The sequence below is a fragment of the Somniosus microcephalus genome, chromosome 4 (assembly GCF_052327205.1).
Source record: "Somniosus microcephalus isolate GS21.2 chromosome 4, FLI_Smic_1.0, whole genome shotgun sequence".
Lineage (NCBI taxonomy): Eukaryota > Metazoa > Chordata > Chondrichthyes > Squaliformes > Somniosidae > Somniosus > Somniosus microcephalus.
In genome coordinates, this window is record NC_140990.1 from 92,507,158 (window position 1) to 92,526,127 (window position 18,970).

The 18,970-nt window shown below is 48.1% G+C and overlaps 1 protein-coding gene across 1 annotated transcript in view; it reads left to right on the forward strand.

Moving 5' to 3' along the window:
- LOC147119513 (FH1/FH2 domain-containing protein 3-like) overlaps positions 1-18,970 on the forward strand; it is a 404,368-nt gene that overhangs the window by 369,785 nt on the left and 15,613 nt on the right. The window contains exon 3 of the mRNA XM_085984111.1: positions 5,286-5,468. Within this exon, the coding sequence (XP_085840237.1) occupies positions 5,286-5,468 (183 nt within the window). The remainder of the gene's footprint in view (positions 1-5,285; positions 5,469-18,970) is intronic.

The window sequence follows — 18,970 nt, forward strand, 5'->3', positions numbered from 1 at the left end:
AGTTTGTGTCAGTGAGTGTGTGTCAGTTTGTGTCTGTGAGTGTGTGTCAGTGTGTGTCAGTGAGTGTGTGTCAGTGAGTGTGTGTCAGTTTGTGTCAGTGAGTGTGTGTCAGTGAGTGTGTGTCAGTGTGTTTCAGTGAGTGTGTGTCAGTTTGTGTCCGTGAGTGTGTGTCAGTTTGTGTCAGTGAGTGTGTGTCACTTTGTGTCAGTGAGTGTGTGTCTCAGTGATTGTGAGTCAGAGTGTGTGTCAGTTTGTGTCAGTGAGTGTGAGTCAGTGAGTGTGTGTCAGTTTGTGTTAGTGAGTGTGTCGGTTTGTGTCAGTGTGTGTGTGTCAGTGAGTGTGTGTCAGTTTGTGTCAGTGAGTGTGTGTCAGTTTGTGTCAGTGAGTGTGTGTCAGTTTGTGTCAGTGAGTGTGTGTCAGTTTGTGTCAGTGAGTGTGTGTCAGTGTGTGTCAGTGAGTGTGTGTCAGTTTGTGTCAGTGAGCGTGTGTCAGTGAGTGTGTGTCAGTTTGCATCAGTGAATGTGTGTCAGTTTGTGTCAGTGAGTGTGTGTCAGTGAGTGTGTTTCAGCTTGTGACAGTGAGTGTGTGTCAGTTTGTGTCAGTGAGTGTGTGTCAGTGAGTGTGTCAGTTTGTGTCAGTGTGTGTGTGTCACTGAGTGTGTGTCAGTTTGTGTTAGTGAGTGTGTGTCAGTTTGTGTCAGTGTGTGTGTGTCAGTGAGTGTGTGTCAGTTTGTGTCAGTGAGTGTGTGTCAGTTTGTGTCAGTGAGTGTGTGTCAGTTTGTGTCAGTGAGTGTGTGTCAGTGCGTGTCAGTGAGTGTGTGTCAGTGAGTGTGTGTCAGTGTGTGTCAGTGAGTGTGTGACAGTTTGCATCAGTGAGTGTGTGTCAGTTTGTGTCAGTGAGTGTGTGTCAGTGAGTGTGTTTCAGTTTGTGACAGTGAGTGTGTGTCAGTTTGTGTCAGTGAGTGTGTGTTTCAGTGAGTGTGTGTCAGTATGTGTCAGTGAGCGTGTGTCAGTGAGCGTGTGTCAGTGAGTGTGTGTCAGTGAGTCTGTGTCAGCGAGTGTGTGTTTCAGTGAGTGTGTGTGTTATTGAGTGTGTGTGTCAGTGTGTGTTAGTGAGTGTGTGTCAGTGAGTGTGTGTGTTAGTGAGTGTGTGTGTTAGTGAGCGTGTGTCAGTGAGTGTGTGCCAGTGAGCGTGTGCCAGTGAGTGTGTTAGTGAGTGTGTGTTAGTGAGTGTGTTAGTGAGTGTGTGTGTCAGTGAGTGTGTGTGTCAGTGTGTGTTAGTGAGTGTGTGTCAGTGAGTGTGTGTGTCAGTGAGCGTGTGTCAGTGAGTGTGTGTCAGTGAGTGTGTGTTAGTGAGTGTGTGTCAGTGAGTGTGTGTGTCAGTGAGTGTGTCTCAGTGAGCGTGTCAGTGAGTGTGTTAGTGAGTGTGTGTTTCAGTGAGTGTGTGTCAGGGAGTGTGTGTCAGTGAGTGTGTGTGTCAGTGAGTGTGTGTGTCATTGTGTGTTAGTGAGTGTGTGTGTTAGTGAGTGTGTGTGTTAGTGAGTGTGTGTCAGTGCGTGTGTGTCAGTGAGCGTGTGTCAGTGAGTGTGTTAGTGAGCGTGTGTCAGTGAGTGTGTCTCAGTGAGTGTGTTAGTGAGTGTGTAACAATGAGTGTGTCAGTGAGTGTGTGTCATTGATTGTGCGACAGTGAGTGTGTATCAGCGTGTGTTACTAAGCGTGTGTCAGTGAGTGTCAGTGAGTGTGTGCCAGTGAGTGTGTAAGAATGAGCATATGACAGTGAATGTGTGTGTCAGTGAGTGTCTGTCAGTGAGTGTGTGTCAGTGAGTGTGTGTGTCAGTTTGTGTCCATGAGTGTTTGTCAGTTTGTGTCAGTGAGTGTGAGTCAGTGAGTGTGTGTCAGCTTGTGTCAGTGTGTGTGTGTCAGTTTGTGTCAGTGTGTGTCAGTGAGTGTGTGTCAGTGAGTGTGTGTCAGTGAGTGTGTGTCAGTGTGTGTCAGTGAGTGTGTGTCAGTGAGTGTGTGTCAGTGAGTGTGTGTCAGTGTGTGTCACTGAGTGTGTGTCAGTTTGTGTCATTGAGTGTGTGTCAGTTGGTGTCCGTGAGTGTGTGTCAGTGTGTGTCAGTGAGTGTGTGTCAGTGAGTGTGTGTCAGTTTGTGTCAGTGAGTGTGTGTCAGTGTGTGTCAGTCAGTGTGTGTCAGTGAGTGTGTGTCAGTAAGTGTGTGTCAGTGTGTGTCAGTGAGTGTGTGTCAGTGAGTGTGTGTGCGTGTGTGTCAGTTTGTGTCCGAGTGTGTGTCAGTTTGTGTCAGTGAGTGTGTGTCACTTTGTGTCAGTGAGTGTGTGTCAGTTTGTGTCAGTGAGTGTGTGTCAGTGAGGTTGAGTCAGTGAGTGTGTGTCAGTTTGTGTCAGAGTGTGTGTCAGTGAGTGTGTGTCAGTTTGTGTTAGTGAGTGTGTATGAGTGTGTGTCAGTGAGTGTGTGTCAGTGAGTGTGTGTCAGTGTGTGTCAGTGAGTATGTGTCAGTTTGTGTCAGTGAGTGTGTGTCAGTTTGTGTCCGTGGGTGTGTGTCAGTGAGTGTGTGTCAGTTTGTGTCAGTGAGTGTGTGTCAGTGAGTGTGTGTCAGTGAGTGTGTGTCAGTGTGTTTCAGTGAGTGTGTGTCAGTTTGTGTCCGTGAGTGTGTGTCAGTGTGTGTCAGTGAGTGTGTGTCAGTTTGTGTCAGTGAGTGTGTGTCACTTTGTGTCAGTGAGTGTGTGTCTCAGTGAGTGTGAGTCAGTGAGTGTGTGTCAGTTTGTGTCAGTGAGTGTGAGTCAGTGAGTGTGTGTCAGTTTGTGTTAGTGAGTGTGTCGTTTGTGTCAGTGTGTGTGTGTCAGTGAGTGTGTGTCAGTTTGTGTCAGTTTGTGTCAGTGAGTGTGTGTCAGTTTGTGTCAGTGAGTGTGTGTCAGTGTGTGTCAGTGAGTGTGTGTCAGTTTGTGTCAGTGAGTGTGTGTCAGTGAGTGTGTGTCAGTTTGTGACAGTGAGTGTGTGTCAGTTTGTGTCAGTGAGTGTGTGTCAGTGAGTGTGTGTCAGTTTGTGACAGTGAGTGTGTGTCAGTTTGTGTCAGTGAGTGTGTGTCAGTGTGTGTCAGTGAGTGTGTGTCAGTGAGTGTGTGTCACTGAGTGTGTGTCAGTTTGTGACAGTGAGTGTGTGTCAGTTTGTGGCAGTGAGTGTGTGTCAGTGTGTGTCAGTTTGTGTCAGTGAGTGTGTGCCAGTGAGTGTGTGTGTCAGTGAGTGTGTGTCAGTTTGTGTCAGTGAGCATGTGCCAGTGAGTGTGTGTGTCAGTGAGTGTGTGTCAGTGAGCGTGTGTCAGTGAGCGTGCGTCAGTGAGCGTGTGTGTCAGTGAGTGTGTGTCAGTGAATGTGTGTCAGTGAGTGTGTGTGTTAGTGAGTGTGTGTGTCAATGTGTGTTAGTGAGTGTGTGTCAGTGAGTGTGTGTGTTAGTGAATGTGTGTGTTAGTGAGCGTGTGTCAGTGAGTGTGTGTCAGTGAGCGTGTGTCAGTGAGTTTGTTAGTGAGTGTGTGTTAGTGAGTGTGTGTGTCAGTGTGTGTTAGTTAGTGTGCGTCAGTGAGTGTGTGTGTCTGAGTGTGTGTCAGTGAGCGTGGGTCAGTGAGTGTGTTAGTGAGTGTGTGTGTCAGTGAGTGTGTGTGTTAGTGAGTGTGTGTGTCAATGAGCGTGTGTCAGTGAGTGTGTTTCAGTGAGCGTGTGTCAGTGAGTGTGTTAGTGAGTGTGTAACAATGAGTGTGTCAGTGAGTATGTGTCATTGAGTGTGCGTCAGTGAATGCGTATCAGCGTGTGTTACTAAGCATGTGTCAGTGAGTGTCAGTGAGTGTGTGCCAGTGAGTGTGTAAGAATGAGCATGTGTCACTGAATGTGTGTGCCAGTGAGTGTGTGTCAGTGAGTGTGTGTCAGTGAGTGTGTGTCAGTGAGTGTGTGTGTTAGTGAGTGTGTGTGTCATTGTGTGTTAGTGAGTGTGTGTCAGTGAGTGTGTGTGTTAGTGAGTGTGTGTGTTAGTGAGCGTGTGTCAGTGAGTGTGTGTCAGTGAGCGTGTGTCAGTGAGTGTGTTAGTGAGCGTGTGTCAGTGAGTGTGTGTCAGTGAGTGTGTTAGTGAGTGTGTTGGTGCGCTTGTGTCAGTGTGTGTGTCAGTGAGCATGTGCAGTGAGTGTGTGTCAGTGAGCGTGTGTCAGTGAGTGTGTTAGTGAGTGTGTGTCATTAAGTGTGCGACAGTGAGTGTGTATCAGCGTGTGTTACTAAGCGTGTGTCAGTGAGTGTGTGCCAGTGAGTGTGTAAGAATGAGCATATGTCAGTGAGTGTGTGTGTCAGTGATTGTGTGTCAGTGAGTGTGTGTGTCAGTGAGTGTGTGTGTCAGTGAGTGTGTGTCAGTGAGTGTGTGTGTCAGGGAGTGTGTGTGTTAATGAGCGTGTGTCAGTGAGTGTGTGTCAGTGAGTGTGTGTCAGTGAGTGTGTGTCAGTGAGCGTGTGTCAGTGAGTGTGTCAGTGAGCTTGTGTCAGTGAGTGTGTTAGTGAGTGTGTGTTAGTGAGCATGTGTCAGTGAGTGTGTGTCAGTGAGCGTGTGTCAGTGAGTGTGTTAGTGAGTGTGTGTTAGTGAGTGTGCGTGTCAGTGAGTGTGTGTCAGTGAGTGTGTGTGTTAGTGAGTGTGTGTGTTAGAGAGTGTGTGTGTTAGTGAGCGTGTGTCAGTGAACGTGTGTCAGTGAGTGTGTTAGTGAGTGTGTGTTAGTGAGTGTGTGTATCAGTGTGTGTTAGTGAGTGTGTGTCAGTGAGTGTGTGTGTCAGTGAGTGTGTGTCAGTGAGTGTGTGTGTCAGTGAGTGTGTGTGTCAGTGTATATCAGTGAGTGAGTGTCAGTGAGTGTGAGTCAGTGAGCATGAGTCAGTGAGCGTGAGTCAGTGAGTGTGTTAGTGAGTCTGTGTCAGTGAGTGTGTGTCAGTGAGTGTGTTAGTGAGTGAGTGTGTCAGTGAGTGTGTGTCAGTGAGTGTGTGTGTCAGTGAGTGTGTGTGTCAGTGTATATCAGTGAGTGAGTGTCAGTGAGTGTGAGTCAGTGAGCATGAGTCAGTGAGCGTGAGTCAGTGAGTGTGTTAGTGAGTCTGTGTCAGTGAGTGTGTGTCAGTGAGTGTGTTAGTGAGTGTGTGTGTCAGTGAGTGTGCATCAGTGAGTGTGTGTGTGCACGACACACGTCTAGCAGCAGGGTGAATGAGGGACTGGAAGGGAATCATTAACCCCTGGGTCTCTCCCTTCTGCCCGCAGAGACTGCTGGCCATGGTCCCCACGGAGGAGGAACTCGAGAGGATCCGGAACACACAGCGAGCCAGCCCACTCCTGCCCCTGGGCTCCGCGGAGCAGTTCCTCCTCACACTGGCCTCCGTCAACGAGCTACCCGCCCGCCTACACCTCTGGTCCTTCAAACTGGACTACGACACGATGGAGAAGGTGTGGCCCACCATGGGAATTAAACAGAGGGGGAGTTGTTCGGAGAGGGGGGACTACAGAGGGGCGGCAGAGAGCATTACAGTGAGGGGTGTGGGGTATATCAGAGAGTGTTACAGTGAGGGGTGTGGGGTATATCAGAGTGTTACAGTGAGGGGTGTGGGGTATATCAGTGTGATACAGTGAGGGGTGTGGGGTATATCAGAGTGTTACAGTGAGGGGTGTGGGGTATATCAGAGTGTTACAGTGAAGGGTGTGTGGGGTATATCAGAGTGTTACAGTGAGGGGTGTGGGGTATATCAGAGTGTTACAGTGAGGGGTGTGGGGTATATCACAGTGTTACAGTGAGGGGTGTGGGGTATATCAGAGTGTTACAGTGAGGGGTGTGGGGTATATCACAGTGTTACAGTGAGGGGTGTGGTGTATATCAGAGTGTTACAGTGAGAGGTGTGGGGTATATCAGAGTGTTACAGTGAGGGGTGTGGGGTATATCAGAGTGTTACAGTGAGGGGTGTGGGGTATATCAGAGTGTTACAGTGAGGGGTGTGGGGTATATCAGAGTGTTACAGTGAGGGGTGTGGGGTATATCAGAGTGTTACAGTGAGGGGTGTGGGGTATATCAGAGTGTTACAGTGAGGGGTGTGGGGTATATCAGAGTGTTACAGTGAGGGGTGTGGCGTATATCAGTGTGTTACACTGAGGGGTGTGGGGTATATCAGAGAGTGTTACAGTGAGGGGTGTGGGGTATATCAGAGTGTTACAGTGAGAGGTGTGGGGTATATCAGAGTGTTACAGTGAGGGGTGTGGGGTATATCAGTGTGTTACAGTGAGGGGTGTGGGGTATATCAGTGTGTTACACTGAGGGGTGTGGGGTATATCAGAGTGTTACACTGAGGGGTGTGGGGTATATCAGAGTGTTACAGTGAGGGGTGTGGGGTATATCAGTGTGTTACACTGAGGGGTGTGGGGTATATCAGAGAGTGTTACAGTGAGGGGTGTGGGGTATATCAGAGAGTGTTACAGTGAGGGGTGTGGTGTATATCAGAGAGTGTTACAGTGAGGGGTGTGGTGTATATCAGAGTGTTACAGTGAGAGGTGTGGGGTATATCAGAGTGTTACAGTGAGGGGTGTGGGGTATATCAGTGTGATACAGTGAGGGGTGTGGGGTATATCAGAGTGTTACAGTGAGGGGTGTGGGGTATATCAGAGTGTTACAGTGAGAGGTGTGGGGTATATCAGAGTGTTACAGTGAGGGGTGTGGGGTATATCAGAGAGTGTTACAGTGAGGGTTGTGGGGTATATCAGAGAGTGTTACAGTGAGGGGTGTGGGGTATATCCGAGTGTTACAGTGAGGGGTGTGGGGTATATCAGAGAGTGTTACAGTGAGGGGTGTGGGGTATATCAGAGAGTGTTACAGTGAGGGGTGTGGGGTATATCAGAGAGTGTTACAGTGAGGGGTGTGGGGTATATCAGAGAGTGTTACAGTGAGGGGTGTGAGGTATATCAGAGTGTTACAGTGAGGGTTGTGGGGTATATCAGAGTGTTACAGTGAGGGGTGTGGGGTATATCAGTGTGTTACAGTGAGAGGTGTGGGGTATATCAGAGTGTTACAGTGAGGGGTGTGGGGTATATCAGAGTGTTACAGTGAGGGGTGTGGGGTATATCAGAGTGTTACAGTGAGAGGTGTGGGGTATATCAGAGTGTTACAGTGAGGGGTGTGGGGTATATCAGAGAGCGTTACAGTGAGGGGTGTGGGGTATATCAGTGTGTTACAGTGAGAGGTGTGGGGTATATCAGAGTGTTACAGTGAGGGGTGTGGGGTATATCAGAGTGTTACAGTGAGGGGTGTGGGGTATATCAGAGTGTTACAGTGAGAGGTGTGGGGTATATCAGAGTGTTACAGTGAGGGGTGTGGGGTATATCAGAGAGCGTTACAGTGAGGGGTGTGGGGTATATCAGAGTGTTACAGTGAGAGGTGTGGGGTATATCAGAGTGTTACAGTGAGGGGTGTGGGGTATATCAGAGTGTTACAGTGAGGGGTGTGGGGTATATCAGAGTGTTACAGTGAGGGGTGTGGGGTATATCAGAGTGTTACAGTGAGAGGTGTGGGGTATATCAGAGTGTTACAGTGAGGGGTGTGGGGTATATCAGAGTGTTACAGTGAGGGGTGTGGGGTATATCAGAGTGTTACAGTGAGAGGTGTGGGGTATATCAGAGTGTTACAGTGAGGGGTGTGGGGTATATCAGAGTGTTACAGTGAGGGGTGTGGGGTATATCAGAGTGTTACAGTGAGGGGTGTGGGGTATATCAGAGAGTGTTACAGTGAGGGGTGTGGGGTATATCAGAGAGTGTTACTGTGAGGGGTGTGGGGTATATCAGAGTGTTACAGTGAGAGGTGTGGGGTATATCAGAGTGTTACAGTGAGAGGTGTGGGGTATATCAGAGAGTGTTACAGTGAGGTGTGTGGAGTATATCAGAGTGTTACAGTGAGGGGTGTGGGGTATATCAGAGTGTTACAGTGAGGGGTGTGGGATAGATCAGAGTGTTACAGTGAGGGGTGTGGGGTATATCAGAGTGTTACAGTGAGGGGTGTGGGGTATATCAGAGTGTTACAGTGAGGGGTGTGGGTATATCAGAGTGTTACAGTGAGGGGTGTGGGGTATATCAGAGTGTTACAGTGAGGGGTGTGGGGTATATCAGAGTGTTACAGTGAGGGGTGTGGGGTATATCAGAGTGTTACAGTGAGGGGTGTGGGGTATATCAGAGTGTTACAGTGAGGGGTGTGGGGTATATCAGAGTGTTACAGTGAGGGGTGTGAGGTATATCAGAGTGTTACAGTGAGGGGTGTGGGGTATATCAGAGTGTTACAGTGAGGAGTGTGGGGTATATCAGAGTGTTACAGTGAGGGGTGTGGGGTATATCAGAGTGTTACAGTGAGAGGTGTGGGGTATATCAGAGTGTTACAGTGAGGGGTGTGGGGTATATCAGAGGGTTACAGTGAGGGGTGTGGGGTATATCAGAGAGTGTTACAGTGAGGGGTGTGGGGTATATCAGAGTGTTACAGTGAGAGGTGTGGGGTATATCAGAGAGTTACAGTGAGGGGTGTGGGGTATATCAGAGGGTTACAGTGAGGGGTGTGGGGTATATCAGAGGGTTACAGTGAGGGGTGTGGGGTATATCAGAGGGTTACAGTGAGGGGTGTGAGGTATATCAGAGTGTTACAGTGAGGGGTGTGGGGTATATCAGAGTGTTACAGTGAGGGGTGTGAGGTATATCAGAGTGTTACAGTGAGGGGTGTGGGGTATATCAGAGTGTTACAGTGAGGAGTGTGGGGTATATCAGAGTGTTACAGTGAGGGGTGTGGGGTATATCAGAGTGTTACAGTGAGAGGTGTGGGGTATATCAGAGTGTTACAGTGAGGGGTGTGGGGTATATCAGAGGGTTACAGTGAGGGGTGTGGGGTATATCAGAGAGTGTTACAGTGAGGGGTGTGGGGTATATCAGAGTGTTACAGTGAGAGGTGTGGGGTATATCAGAGAGTTACAGTGAGGGGTGTGGGGTATATCAGAGGGTTACAGTGAGGGGTGTGGGGTATATCAGAGGGTTACAGTGAGGGGTGTGGGGTATATCAGAGTGTTACAGTGAGGGGTGTGGGGTATATCAGAGTGTTACAGTGAGAGGTGTGGGGTATATCAGAGTGTTACAGTGAGGGGTGTGGGGTATATCAGAGGGTTACAGTGAGGGGTGTGGGGTATATCAGAGTGTTACAGTGAGGGGTGTGGGGTATATCAGAGAGTGTTACAGTGAGGGGTGTGGGGTATATCAGAGTGTTACAGTGAGTCCTTGTGTTCCAGCAAAGATCCAAACATCAGGGACCCAAAATAAATTTCACAGTAGGAACAACCAAAATTGAACAAACCACTAACTACACATACTTGGGCTTAAAAATCAGTTCTACGGGAAACTTCAAACTGGCTGTGAATGAACTGAAAGAGAAAGCAAGAAGGGCTTTCTATGCCATCAAAAAATCAATCCAAATAGAAATCCCAATTAGCATTTGGCTCAAAATTTTCAAATCAGTAATTGAACCAATTGCACTCTATGGCAGTGAAGTATGGGGACCACTAACTCAACAAGAATTTGCAAAATGGGACAAACACCCAATTGAGATCCTACATGCAGAATTCTGTAAAAGTATCCTCCGGACTCAAAGGAAAACAGTAAACAATGCATGCAGGGCGGAACTAGGCCAATATCCATTAATAATCACTATCCAAAAAAGAGCCACCAAATTTTGGAATCACCTACAAATGAGCAATCCCCAATGCTATCACTACGACGCCCTGAAATGCCAAGAGCTGACCATAAAGAAGAATACCCTCAGTCAACTAGTCCTGGGACTCAGTGAAGTAACTACTAACAATACTAACAATAACCAGCCCCAGGACAGTGACAGGGTAACACAAAGAATTCGACCCAACACAATCGTCGCTAAGCAAAAGGAAAAATATCTGACATATTGGGCAGAAACAACAAAAACCCAAAGCAAACTCAATTGCTACTTGGCCCTAAACAGACAATACAACATAGCTGATTACCTGACCATGGTAAAGGATAACAAACTGAGAAGAACCTTGACAAGGTACAGACTTAGCGAACATAGCCTAGCGATCGAAAAAGGCAGACACAGGCAGACCAGGCTGCCAAGAGAGGACAGGATATGCTCTCACTGCAGTCAGGGAGTGGTGGAGACAGAGATGCACTTCCTCACAGCTTGTGGAAAATATCAGGGCATCAGGGAGAATTTCTACCAAAAATTCTCACAAATATGCCCTGATTTCAGAAATCTGAGTGACAACCAAAAACTCCCATTCCTACTGGGAGAGGAGAGAAACTGTATAACACTGGCGGCACACTATGTTACAGCTTGCCATGAACAGAGGGACAACCAGTAAACTAAGAAAAGAATATATATAAACAATGCGAATGTATATTTATACACTCAGGGATATACCTGTTTATACACTGTATGAATAGAACTGCGTTTATGTGCTAAACCATAAATGTATTTTGATGCTTTGGCAACATAAGATGTAACTTATCATGCCAATAAAGCGATTTGAATTGTGAATTGTGAATTGTGAGTGGTGTGGGGTATATCAGAGTGTTACAGTGAGGAGTGTGGGGTATATCAGAGTGTTACAGTGAGGGGTGTGGGGTATATCAGAGTGTTACAGTGAGGGGTGTGGGGTATATTAGAGAGTGTTACAGTGAGGGGTGTGGGGTATATCAGAGTGTTACAGTGAGAGGTGTGGGGTATATCAGAGTGTTACAGTGAGGGGTGTGGGGTATATCAGAGGGTTACAGTGAGGGGTGTGGGGTATATCAGAGTGTTACAGTGAGGGGTGTGGGGTATATCAGAGAGTGTTACAGTGAGGGGTGTGGGGTATATCAGAGAGTGTTACAGTGAGGGGTGTGGGGTATATCAGAGAGTGTTACAGTGAGGGGTGTGGGGTATATCAGAGGGTTACAGTGAGGGGTGTGAGGTATATCAGAGTGTTACAGTGAGGGGTGTGGGGTATATCAGAGTGTTACAGTGAGGGGTGTGAGGTATATCAGAGTGTTACAGTGAGGGGTGTGGGGTATATCAGAGTGTTACAGTGAGGAGTGTGGGGTATATCAGAGTGTTACAGTGAGGGGTGTGGGGTATATCAGAGTGTTACAGTGAGAGGTGTGGGGTATATCAGAGTGTTACAGTGAGGGGTGTGGGGTATATCAGAGGGTTACAGTGAGGGGTGTGGGGTATATCAGAGAGTGTTACAGTGAGGGGTGTGGGGTATATCAGAGTGTTACAGTGAGAGGTGTGGGGTATATCAGAGAGTTACAGTGAGGGGTGTGGGGTATATCAGAGGGTTACAGTGAGGGGTGTGGGGTATATCAGAGGGTTACAGTGAGGGGTGTGGGGTATATCAGAGTGTTACAGTGAGGGGTGTGGGGTATATCAGAGTGTTACAGTGAGAGGTGTGGGGTATATCAGAGTGTTACAGTGAGGGGTGTGGGGTATATCAGAGGGTTACAGTGAGGGGTGTGGGGTATATCAGAGTGTTACAGTGAGGGGTGTGGGGTATATCAGAGAGTGTTACAGTGAGGGGTGTGGGGTATATCAGAGTGTTACAGTGAGTCCTTGTGTTCCAGCAAAGATCCAAACATCAGGGACCCAAAATAAATTTCACAGTAGGAACAACCAAAATTGAACAAACCACTAACTACACATACTTGGGCTTAAAAATCAGTTCTACGGGAAACTTCAAACTGGCTGTGAATGAACTGAAAGAGAAAGCAAGAAGGGCTTTCTATGCCATCAAAAAATCAATCCAAATAGAAATCCCAATTAGCATTTGGCTCAAAATTTTCAAATCAGTAATTGAACCAATTGCACTCTATGGCAGTGAAGTATGGGGACCACTAACTCAACAAGAATTTGCAAAATGGGACAAACACCCAATTGAGATCCTACATGCAGAATTCTGTAAAAGTATCCTCCGGACTCAAAGGAAAACAGTAAACAATGCATGCAGGGCGGAACTAGGCCAATATCCATTAATAATCACTATCCAAAAAAGAGCCACCAAATTTTGGAATCACCTACAAATGAGCAATCCCCAATGCTATCACTACGACGCCCTGAAATGCCAAGAGCTGACCATAAAGAAGAATACCCTCAGTCAACTAGTCCTGGGACTCAGTGAAGTAACTACTAACAATACTAACAATAACCAGCCCCAGGACAGTGACAGGGTAACACAAAGAATTCGACCCAACACAATCGTCGCTAAGCAAAAGGAAAAATATCTGACATATTGGGCAGAAACAACAAAAACCCAAAGCAAACTCAATTGCTACTTGGCCCTAAACAGACAATACAACATAGCTGATTACCTGACCATGGTAAAGGATAACAAACTGAGAAGAACCTTGACAAGGTACAGACTTAGCGAACATAGCCTAGCGATCGAAAAAGGCAGACACAGGCAGACCAGGCTGCCAAGAGAGGACAGGATATGCTCTCACTGCAGTCAGGGAGTGGTGGAGACAGAGATGCACTTCCTCACAGCTTGTGGAAAATATCAGGGCATCAGGGAGAATTTCTACCAAAAATTCTCACAAATATGCCCTGATTTCAGAAATCTGAGTGACAACCAAAAACTCCCATTCCTACTGGGAGAGGAGAGAAACTGTATAACACTGGCGGCACACTATGTTACAGCTTGCCATGAACAGAGGGACAACCAGTAAACTAAGAAAAGAATATATATAAACAATGCGAATGTATATTTATACACTCAGGGATATACCTGTTTATACACTGTATGAATAGAACTGCGTTTATGTGCTAAACCATAAATGTATTTTGATGCTTTGGCAACATAAGATGTAACTTATCATGCCAATAAAGCGATTTGAATTGTGAATTGTGAATTGTGAGTGGTGTGGGGTATATCAGAGTGTTACAGTGAGGAGTGTGGGGTATATCAGAGTGTTACAGTGAGGGGTGTGGGGTATATCAGAGTGTTACAGTGAGGGGTGTGGGGTATATTAGAGAGTGTTACAGTGAGGGGTGTGGGGTATATCAGAGTGTTACAGTGAGAGGTGTGGGGTATATCAGAGTGTTACAGTGAGGGGTGTGGGGTATATCAGAGGGTTACAGTGAGGGGTGTGGGGTATATCAGAGTGTTACAGTGAGGGGTGTGGGGTATATCAGAGAGTGTTACAGTGAGGGGTGTGGGGTATATCAGAGAGTGTTACAGTGAGGGGTGTGGGGTATATCAGAGAGTGTTACAGTGAGGGGTGTGGGGTATATCAGAGAGTGTTACAGTGAGGGGTGTGGGGTATATCAGAGAGTGTTACAGTGAGGAGTGTGGGGTATATCAGAGTGTTACAGTGAGGGGTGTGGGGTATATCAGAGTGTTACAGTGAGGGGTGTGGGGTATATCAGAGAGTGTTACAGTGAGGGGTGTGGGGTATATCAGAGAGTGTTACAGTGAGGGGTGTGGGGTATATCAGAGTGTTACAGTGAGGGGTGTGGGGTATATCAGAGTGTTACAGTGAGGGGTGTGGGGTATATCAGAGCGTTACAGTGAGGGGTGTGGGGTATATCAGAGTGTTACAGTGAGGGGTGTGGGGTATATCAGAGAGTGTTACAGTGAGGGGTGTGGGGTATATCAGAGTGTTACAGTGAGTGGTGTGGGGTATATCACAGTGTTACAGTGAGGGGTGTGGGGTGTATCAGTGTGTTACTGTGAGGGGTGTGGGGTATATCAGAGTGTTACAGTGAGGGGTGTGGGGTATATCAGAGTGTTACAGTGAGGGGTGTGGGATATATCAGAGTGTTACAGTGAGGGGTGTGGGGTATATCAGAGAGTGTTACAGTGAGGGGTGTGGGGTATATCAGGGTGTTACAGTGAGGGGTGTGGGGTATATCAGGGTGTTACAGTGAGGGGTGTGGGGTATATCAGAGTGTTACAGTGAGGGGTGTGGGGTATATCAGGGTGTTACAGTGAGGGGTGTGGGGTATATCAGAGAGTGTTACAGTGAGGGGTGTGGGGTATATCAGAGAGTTACAGTGAGGGGTGTGGGGTATATCAGAGAGTGTTACAGTGAGGGGTGTGGGGTATATCAGAGTGTTACAGTGAGGGGTGTGGGGTATATCAGAGAGTTACAGTGAGGGGTGTGGGGTATATCAGAGTGTTACAGTGAGGGGTGTGGGCTATATCAGAGAGTGTTACAGTGAGGGGTGTGGGGTATATCAGAGAGTGTTACAGTGAGGGGTGTGGGGTATATCAGAGTGTTACAGTGAGGGGTGTGGGGTATATCAGAGTGTTACAGTGAGGGGTGTGGGGTATATCAGTGTGTTACAGTGAGGCGTGTGGGGTATATCAGAGTGTTACAGTGAGGGGTGTGGGGTATATCAGAGAGTGTTACAGTGAGGGGTGTGGGGTATATCAGGGTGTTACAGTGAGGGGTGTGGGGTATATCAGAGAGTGTTACAGTGAGAGGTGTGGGGTATATCAGAGTGTTACAGTGAGGGGTGTGGGGTATATCAGAGAGTGTTACAGTGAGGGGTGTGGGGTATATCAGAGTGTTACAGTGAGGGGTGTGGGGTATATCAGAGAGTGTTACAGTGAGGGGTGTGGGGTATATCAGAGTGTTACAGTGAGGGGTGTGGGTATATCAGAGTGTTACAGTGAGAGGTGTGGGATATATCAGAGAGTGTTACAGTGAGGGGTGTGGGGTATATCAGAGTGTTACAGTGAGGGGTGTGGGGTATATCAGAGTGTTACAGTGAGGGGTGTGGTGTATATCAGAGAGTGTTACAGTGAGGGGTGTGGGGTATATCAGAGAGTGTTACAGTGAGGGGTGTGGGGTATATCAGAGAGTGTTACAGTGAGGGGTGTGGGGTATATCAGAGAGTGTTACAGTGAGGGGTGTGGGGTATATCAGAGAGTGTTACAGTGAGGAGTGTGGGGTATATCAGAGTGTTACAGTGAGGGGTGTGGGGTATATCAGAGTGTTACAGTGAGGGGTGTGGGGTATATCAGAGAGTGTTACAGTGAGGGGTGTGGGGTATATCAGAGAGTGTTACAGTGAGGGGTGTGGGGTATATCAGAGTGTTACAGTGAGGGGTGTGGGGTATATCAGAGTGTTACAGTGAGGGGTGTGGGGTATATCAGAGCGTTACAGTGAGGGGTGTGGGGTATATCAGAGTGTTACAGTGAGGGGTGTGGGGTATATCAGAGAGTGTTACAGTGAGGGGTGTGGGGTATATCAGAGTGTTACAGTGAGTGGTGTGGGGTATATCAGAGTGTTACAGTGAGGGGTGTGGGGTGTATCAGTGTGTTACTGTGAGGGGTGTGGGGTATATCAGAGTGTTACAGTGAGGGGTGTGGGGTATATCAGAGTGTTACAGTGAGGGGTGTGGGATATATCAGAGTGTTACAGTGAGGGGTGTGGGGTATATCAGAGAGTGTTACAGTGAGGGGTGTGGGGTATATCAGGGTGTTACAGTGAGGGGTGTGGGGTATATCAGGGTGTTACAGTGAGGGGTGTGGGGTATATCAGAGTGTTACAGTGAGGGGTGTGGGGTATATCAGGGTGTTACAGTGAGGGGTGTGGGGTATATCAGAGAGTGTTACAGTGAGGGGTGTGGGGTATATCAGAGAGTTACAGTGAGGGGTGTGGGGTATATCAGAGAGTGTTACAGTGAGGGGTGTGGGGTATATCAGAGTGTTACAGTGAGGGGTGTGGGGTATATCAGAGAGTTACAGTGAGGGGTGTGGGGTATATCAGAGTGTTACAGTGAGGGGTGTGGGCTATATCAGAGAGTGTTACAGTGAGGGGTGTGGGGTATATCAGAGAGTGTTACAGTGAGGGGTGTGGGGTATATCAGAGTGTTACAGTGAGGGGTGTGGGGTATATCAGAGTGTTACAGTGAGGGGTGTGGGGTATATCAGTGTGTTACAGTGAGGCGTGTGGGGTATATCAGAGTGTTACAGTGAGGGGTGTGGGGTATATCAGAGAGTGTTACAGTGAGGGGTGTGGGGTATATCAGGGTGTTACAGTGAGGGGTGTGGGGTATATCAGAGAGTGTTACAGTGAGAGGTGTGGGGTATATCAGAGTGTTACAGTGAGGGGTGTGGGGTATATCAGAGAGTGTTACAGTGAGGGGTGTGGGGTATATCAGAGTGTTACAGTGAGGGGTGTGGGGTATATCAGAGAGTGTTACAGTGAGGGGTGTGGGGTATATCAGAGTGTTACAGTGAGGGGTGTGGGTATATCAGAGTGTTACAGTGAGAGGTGTGGGATATATCAGAGAGTGTTACAGTGAGGGGTGTGGGGTATATCAGAGTGTTACAGTGAGGGGTGTGGGGTATATCAGAGTGTTACAGTGAGGGGTGTGGTGTATATCAGAGAGTGTTACAGTGAGGTGTGTGGGGTATATCAGAGAGTGTTACAGTGAGGTGTGTGGGGTATATCAGAGAGTGTTACAGTGAGGTGTGTGGGGTATATCAGAGTGTTACAGTGAGGGGTGTGGGGTATATCAGAGTGTTACAGTGAGGGGTGTGGGGTATATCAGAGAGTTACAGTGAGGGGTGTGGGGTATATCAGAGAGTGTTACAGTGAGGGGTGTGGGGTATATCAGGGTGTTACAGTGAGGGGTGTGGGGTATATCAGGGTGTTACAGTGAGGGGTGTGGGGTATATCAGAGTGTTACAGTGAGGGGTGTGGGGTATATCAGGGTGTTACAGTGAGGGGTGTGGGGTATATCAGAGAGTGTTACAGTGAGGGGTGTGGGGTATATCAGAGAGTTACAGTGAGGGGTGTGGGGTATATCAGAGAGTGTTACAGTGAGGGGTGTGGGGTATATCAGAGAGTTACAGTGAGGGGTGTGGGGTATATCAGAGTGTTACAGTGAGGGGTGTGGGGTATATCAGAGTGTTACAGTGAGGGGTGTGGGGTATATCACAGTGTTACAGTGAAGGGTGTGGGGTGTATCAGAGTGTTACAGTGAGGGGTGTGGGGTATATCAGAGTGTTACAGTGAGGGGTGTGGGTATATCAGAGTGTTACAGTGAGAGGTGTGGGATATATCAGAGAGTGTTACAGTGAGGGGTGTGGGGTATATCAGAGTGTTACAGTGAGGGGTGTGGGGTATATCAGAGTGTTACAGTGAGGGGTGTGGTGTATATCAGAGAGTGTTACAGTGAGGGGTGTGGGGTATATCAGAGAGTGTTACAGTGAGGGGTGTGGGGTATATCAGAGAGTGTTACAGTGAGGGGTGTGGGGTATATCAGAGAGTGTTACAGTGAGGGGTGTGGGGTATATCAGAGAGTGTTACAGTGAGGAGTGTGGGGTATATCAGAGTGTTACAGTGAGGGGTGTGGGGTATATCAGAGTGTTACAGTGAGGGGTGTGGGGTATATCAGAGAGTGTTACAGTGAGGGGTGTGGGGTATATCAGAGAGTGTTACAGTGAGGGGTGTGGGGTATATCAGAGTGTTACAGTGAGGGGTGTGGGGTATATCAGAGTGTTACAGTGAGGGGTGTGGGGTATATCAGAGCGTTACAGTGAGGGGTGTGGGGTATATCAGAGTGTTACAGTGAGGGGTGTGGGGTATATCAGAGAGTGTTACAGTGAGGGGTGTGGGGTATATCAGAGTGTTACAGTGAGTGGTGTGGGGTATATCAGAGTGTTACAGTGAGGGGTGTGGGGTGTATCAGTGTGTTACTGTGAGGGGTGTGGGGTATATCAGAGTGTTACAGTGAGGGGTGTGGGGTATATCAGAGTGTTACAGTGAGGGGTGTGGGATATATCAGAGTGTTACAGTGAGGGGTGTGGGGTATATCAGAGAGTGTTACAGTGAGGGGTGTGGGGTATATCAGGGTGTTACAGTGAGGGGTGTGGGGTATATCAGGGTGTTACAGTGAGGGGTGTGGGGTATATCAGAGTGTTACAGTGAGGGGTGTGGGGTATATCAGGGTGTTACAGTGAGGGGTGTGGGGTATATCAGAGAGTGTTACAGTGAGGGGTGTGGGGTATATCAGAGAGTTACAGTGAGGGGTGTGGGGTATATCAGAGAGTGTTACAGTGAGGGGTGTGGGGTATATCAGAGTGTTACAGTGAGGGGTGTGGGGTATATCAGAGAGTTACAGTGAGGGGTGTGGGGTATATCAGAGTGTTACAGTGAGGGGTGTGGGCTATATCAGAGAGTGTTACAGTGAGGGGTGTGGGGTATATCAGAGAGTGTTACAGTGAGGGGTGTGGGGTATATCAGAGTGTTACAGTGAGGGGTGTGGGGTATATCAGAGTGTTACAGTGAGGGGTGTGGGGTATATCAGTGTGTTACAGTGAGGCGTGTGGGGTATATCAGAGTGTTACAGTGAGGGGTGTGGGGTATATCAGAGAGTGTTACAGTGAGGGGTGTGGGGTATATCAGGGTGTTACAGTGAGGGGTGTGGGGTATATCAGAGAGTGTTACAGTGAGAGGTGTGGGGTATATCAGAGTGTTACAGTGAGGGGTGTGGGGTATATCAGAGAGTGTTACAGTGAGGGGTGTGGGGTATATCAGAGTGTTACAGTGAGGGGTGTGGGGTATATCAGAGAGTGTTACAGTGAGGGGTGTGGGGTATATCAGAGTGTTACAGTGAGGGGTGTGGGTATATCAGAGTGTTACAGTGAGAGGTGTGGGATATATCAGAGAGTGTTACAGTGAGGGGTGTGGGGTATATCAGAGTGTTACAGTGAGGGGTGTGGGGTATATCAGAGTGTTACAGTGAGGGGTGTGGTGTATATCAGAGAGTGTTACAGTGAGGTGTGTGGGGTATATCAGAGAGTGTTACAGTGAGGTGTGTGGGGTATATCAGAGAGTGTTACAGTGAGGTGTGTGGGGTATATCAGAGTGTTACAGTGAGGGGTGTGGGGTATATCAGAGTGTTACAGTGAGGGGTG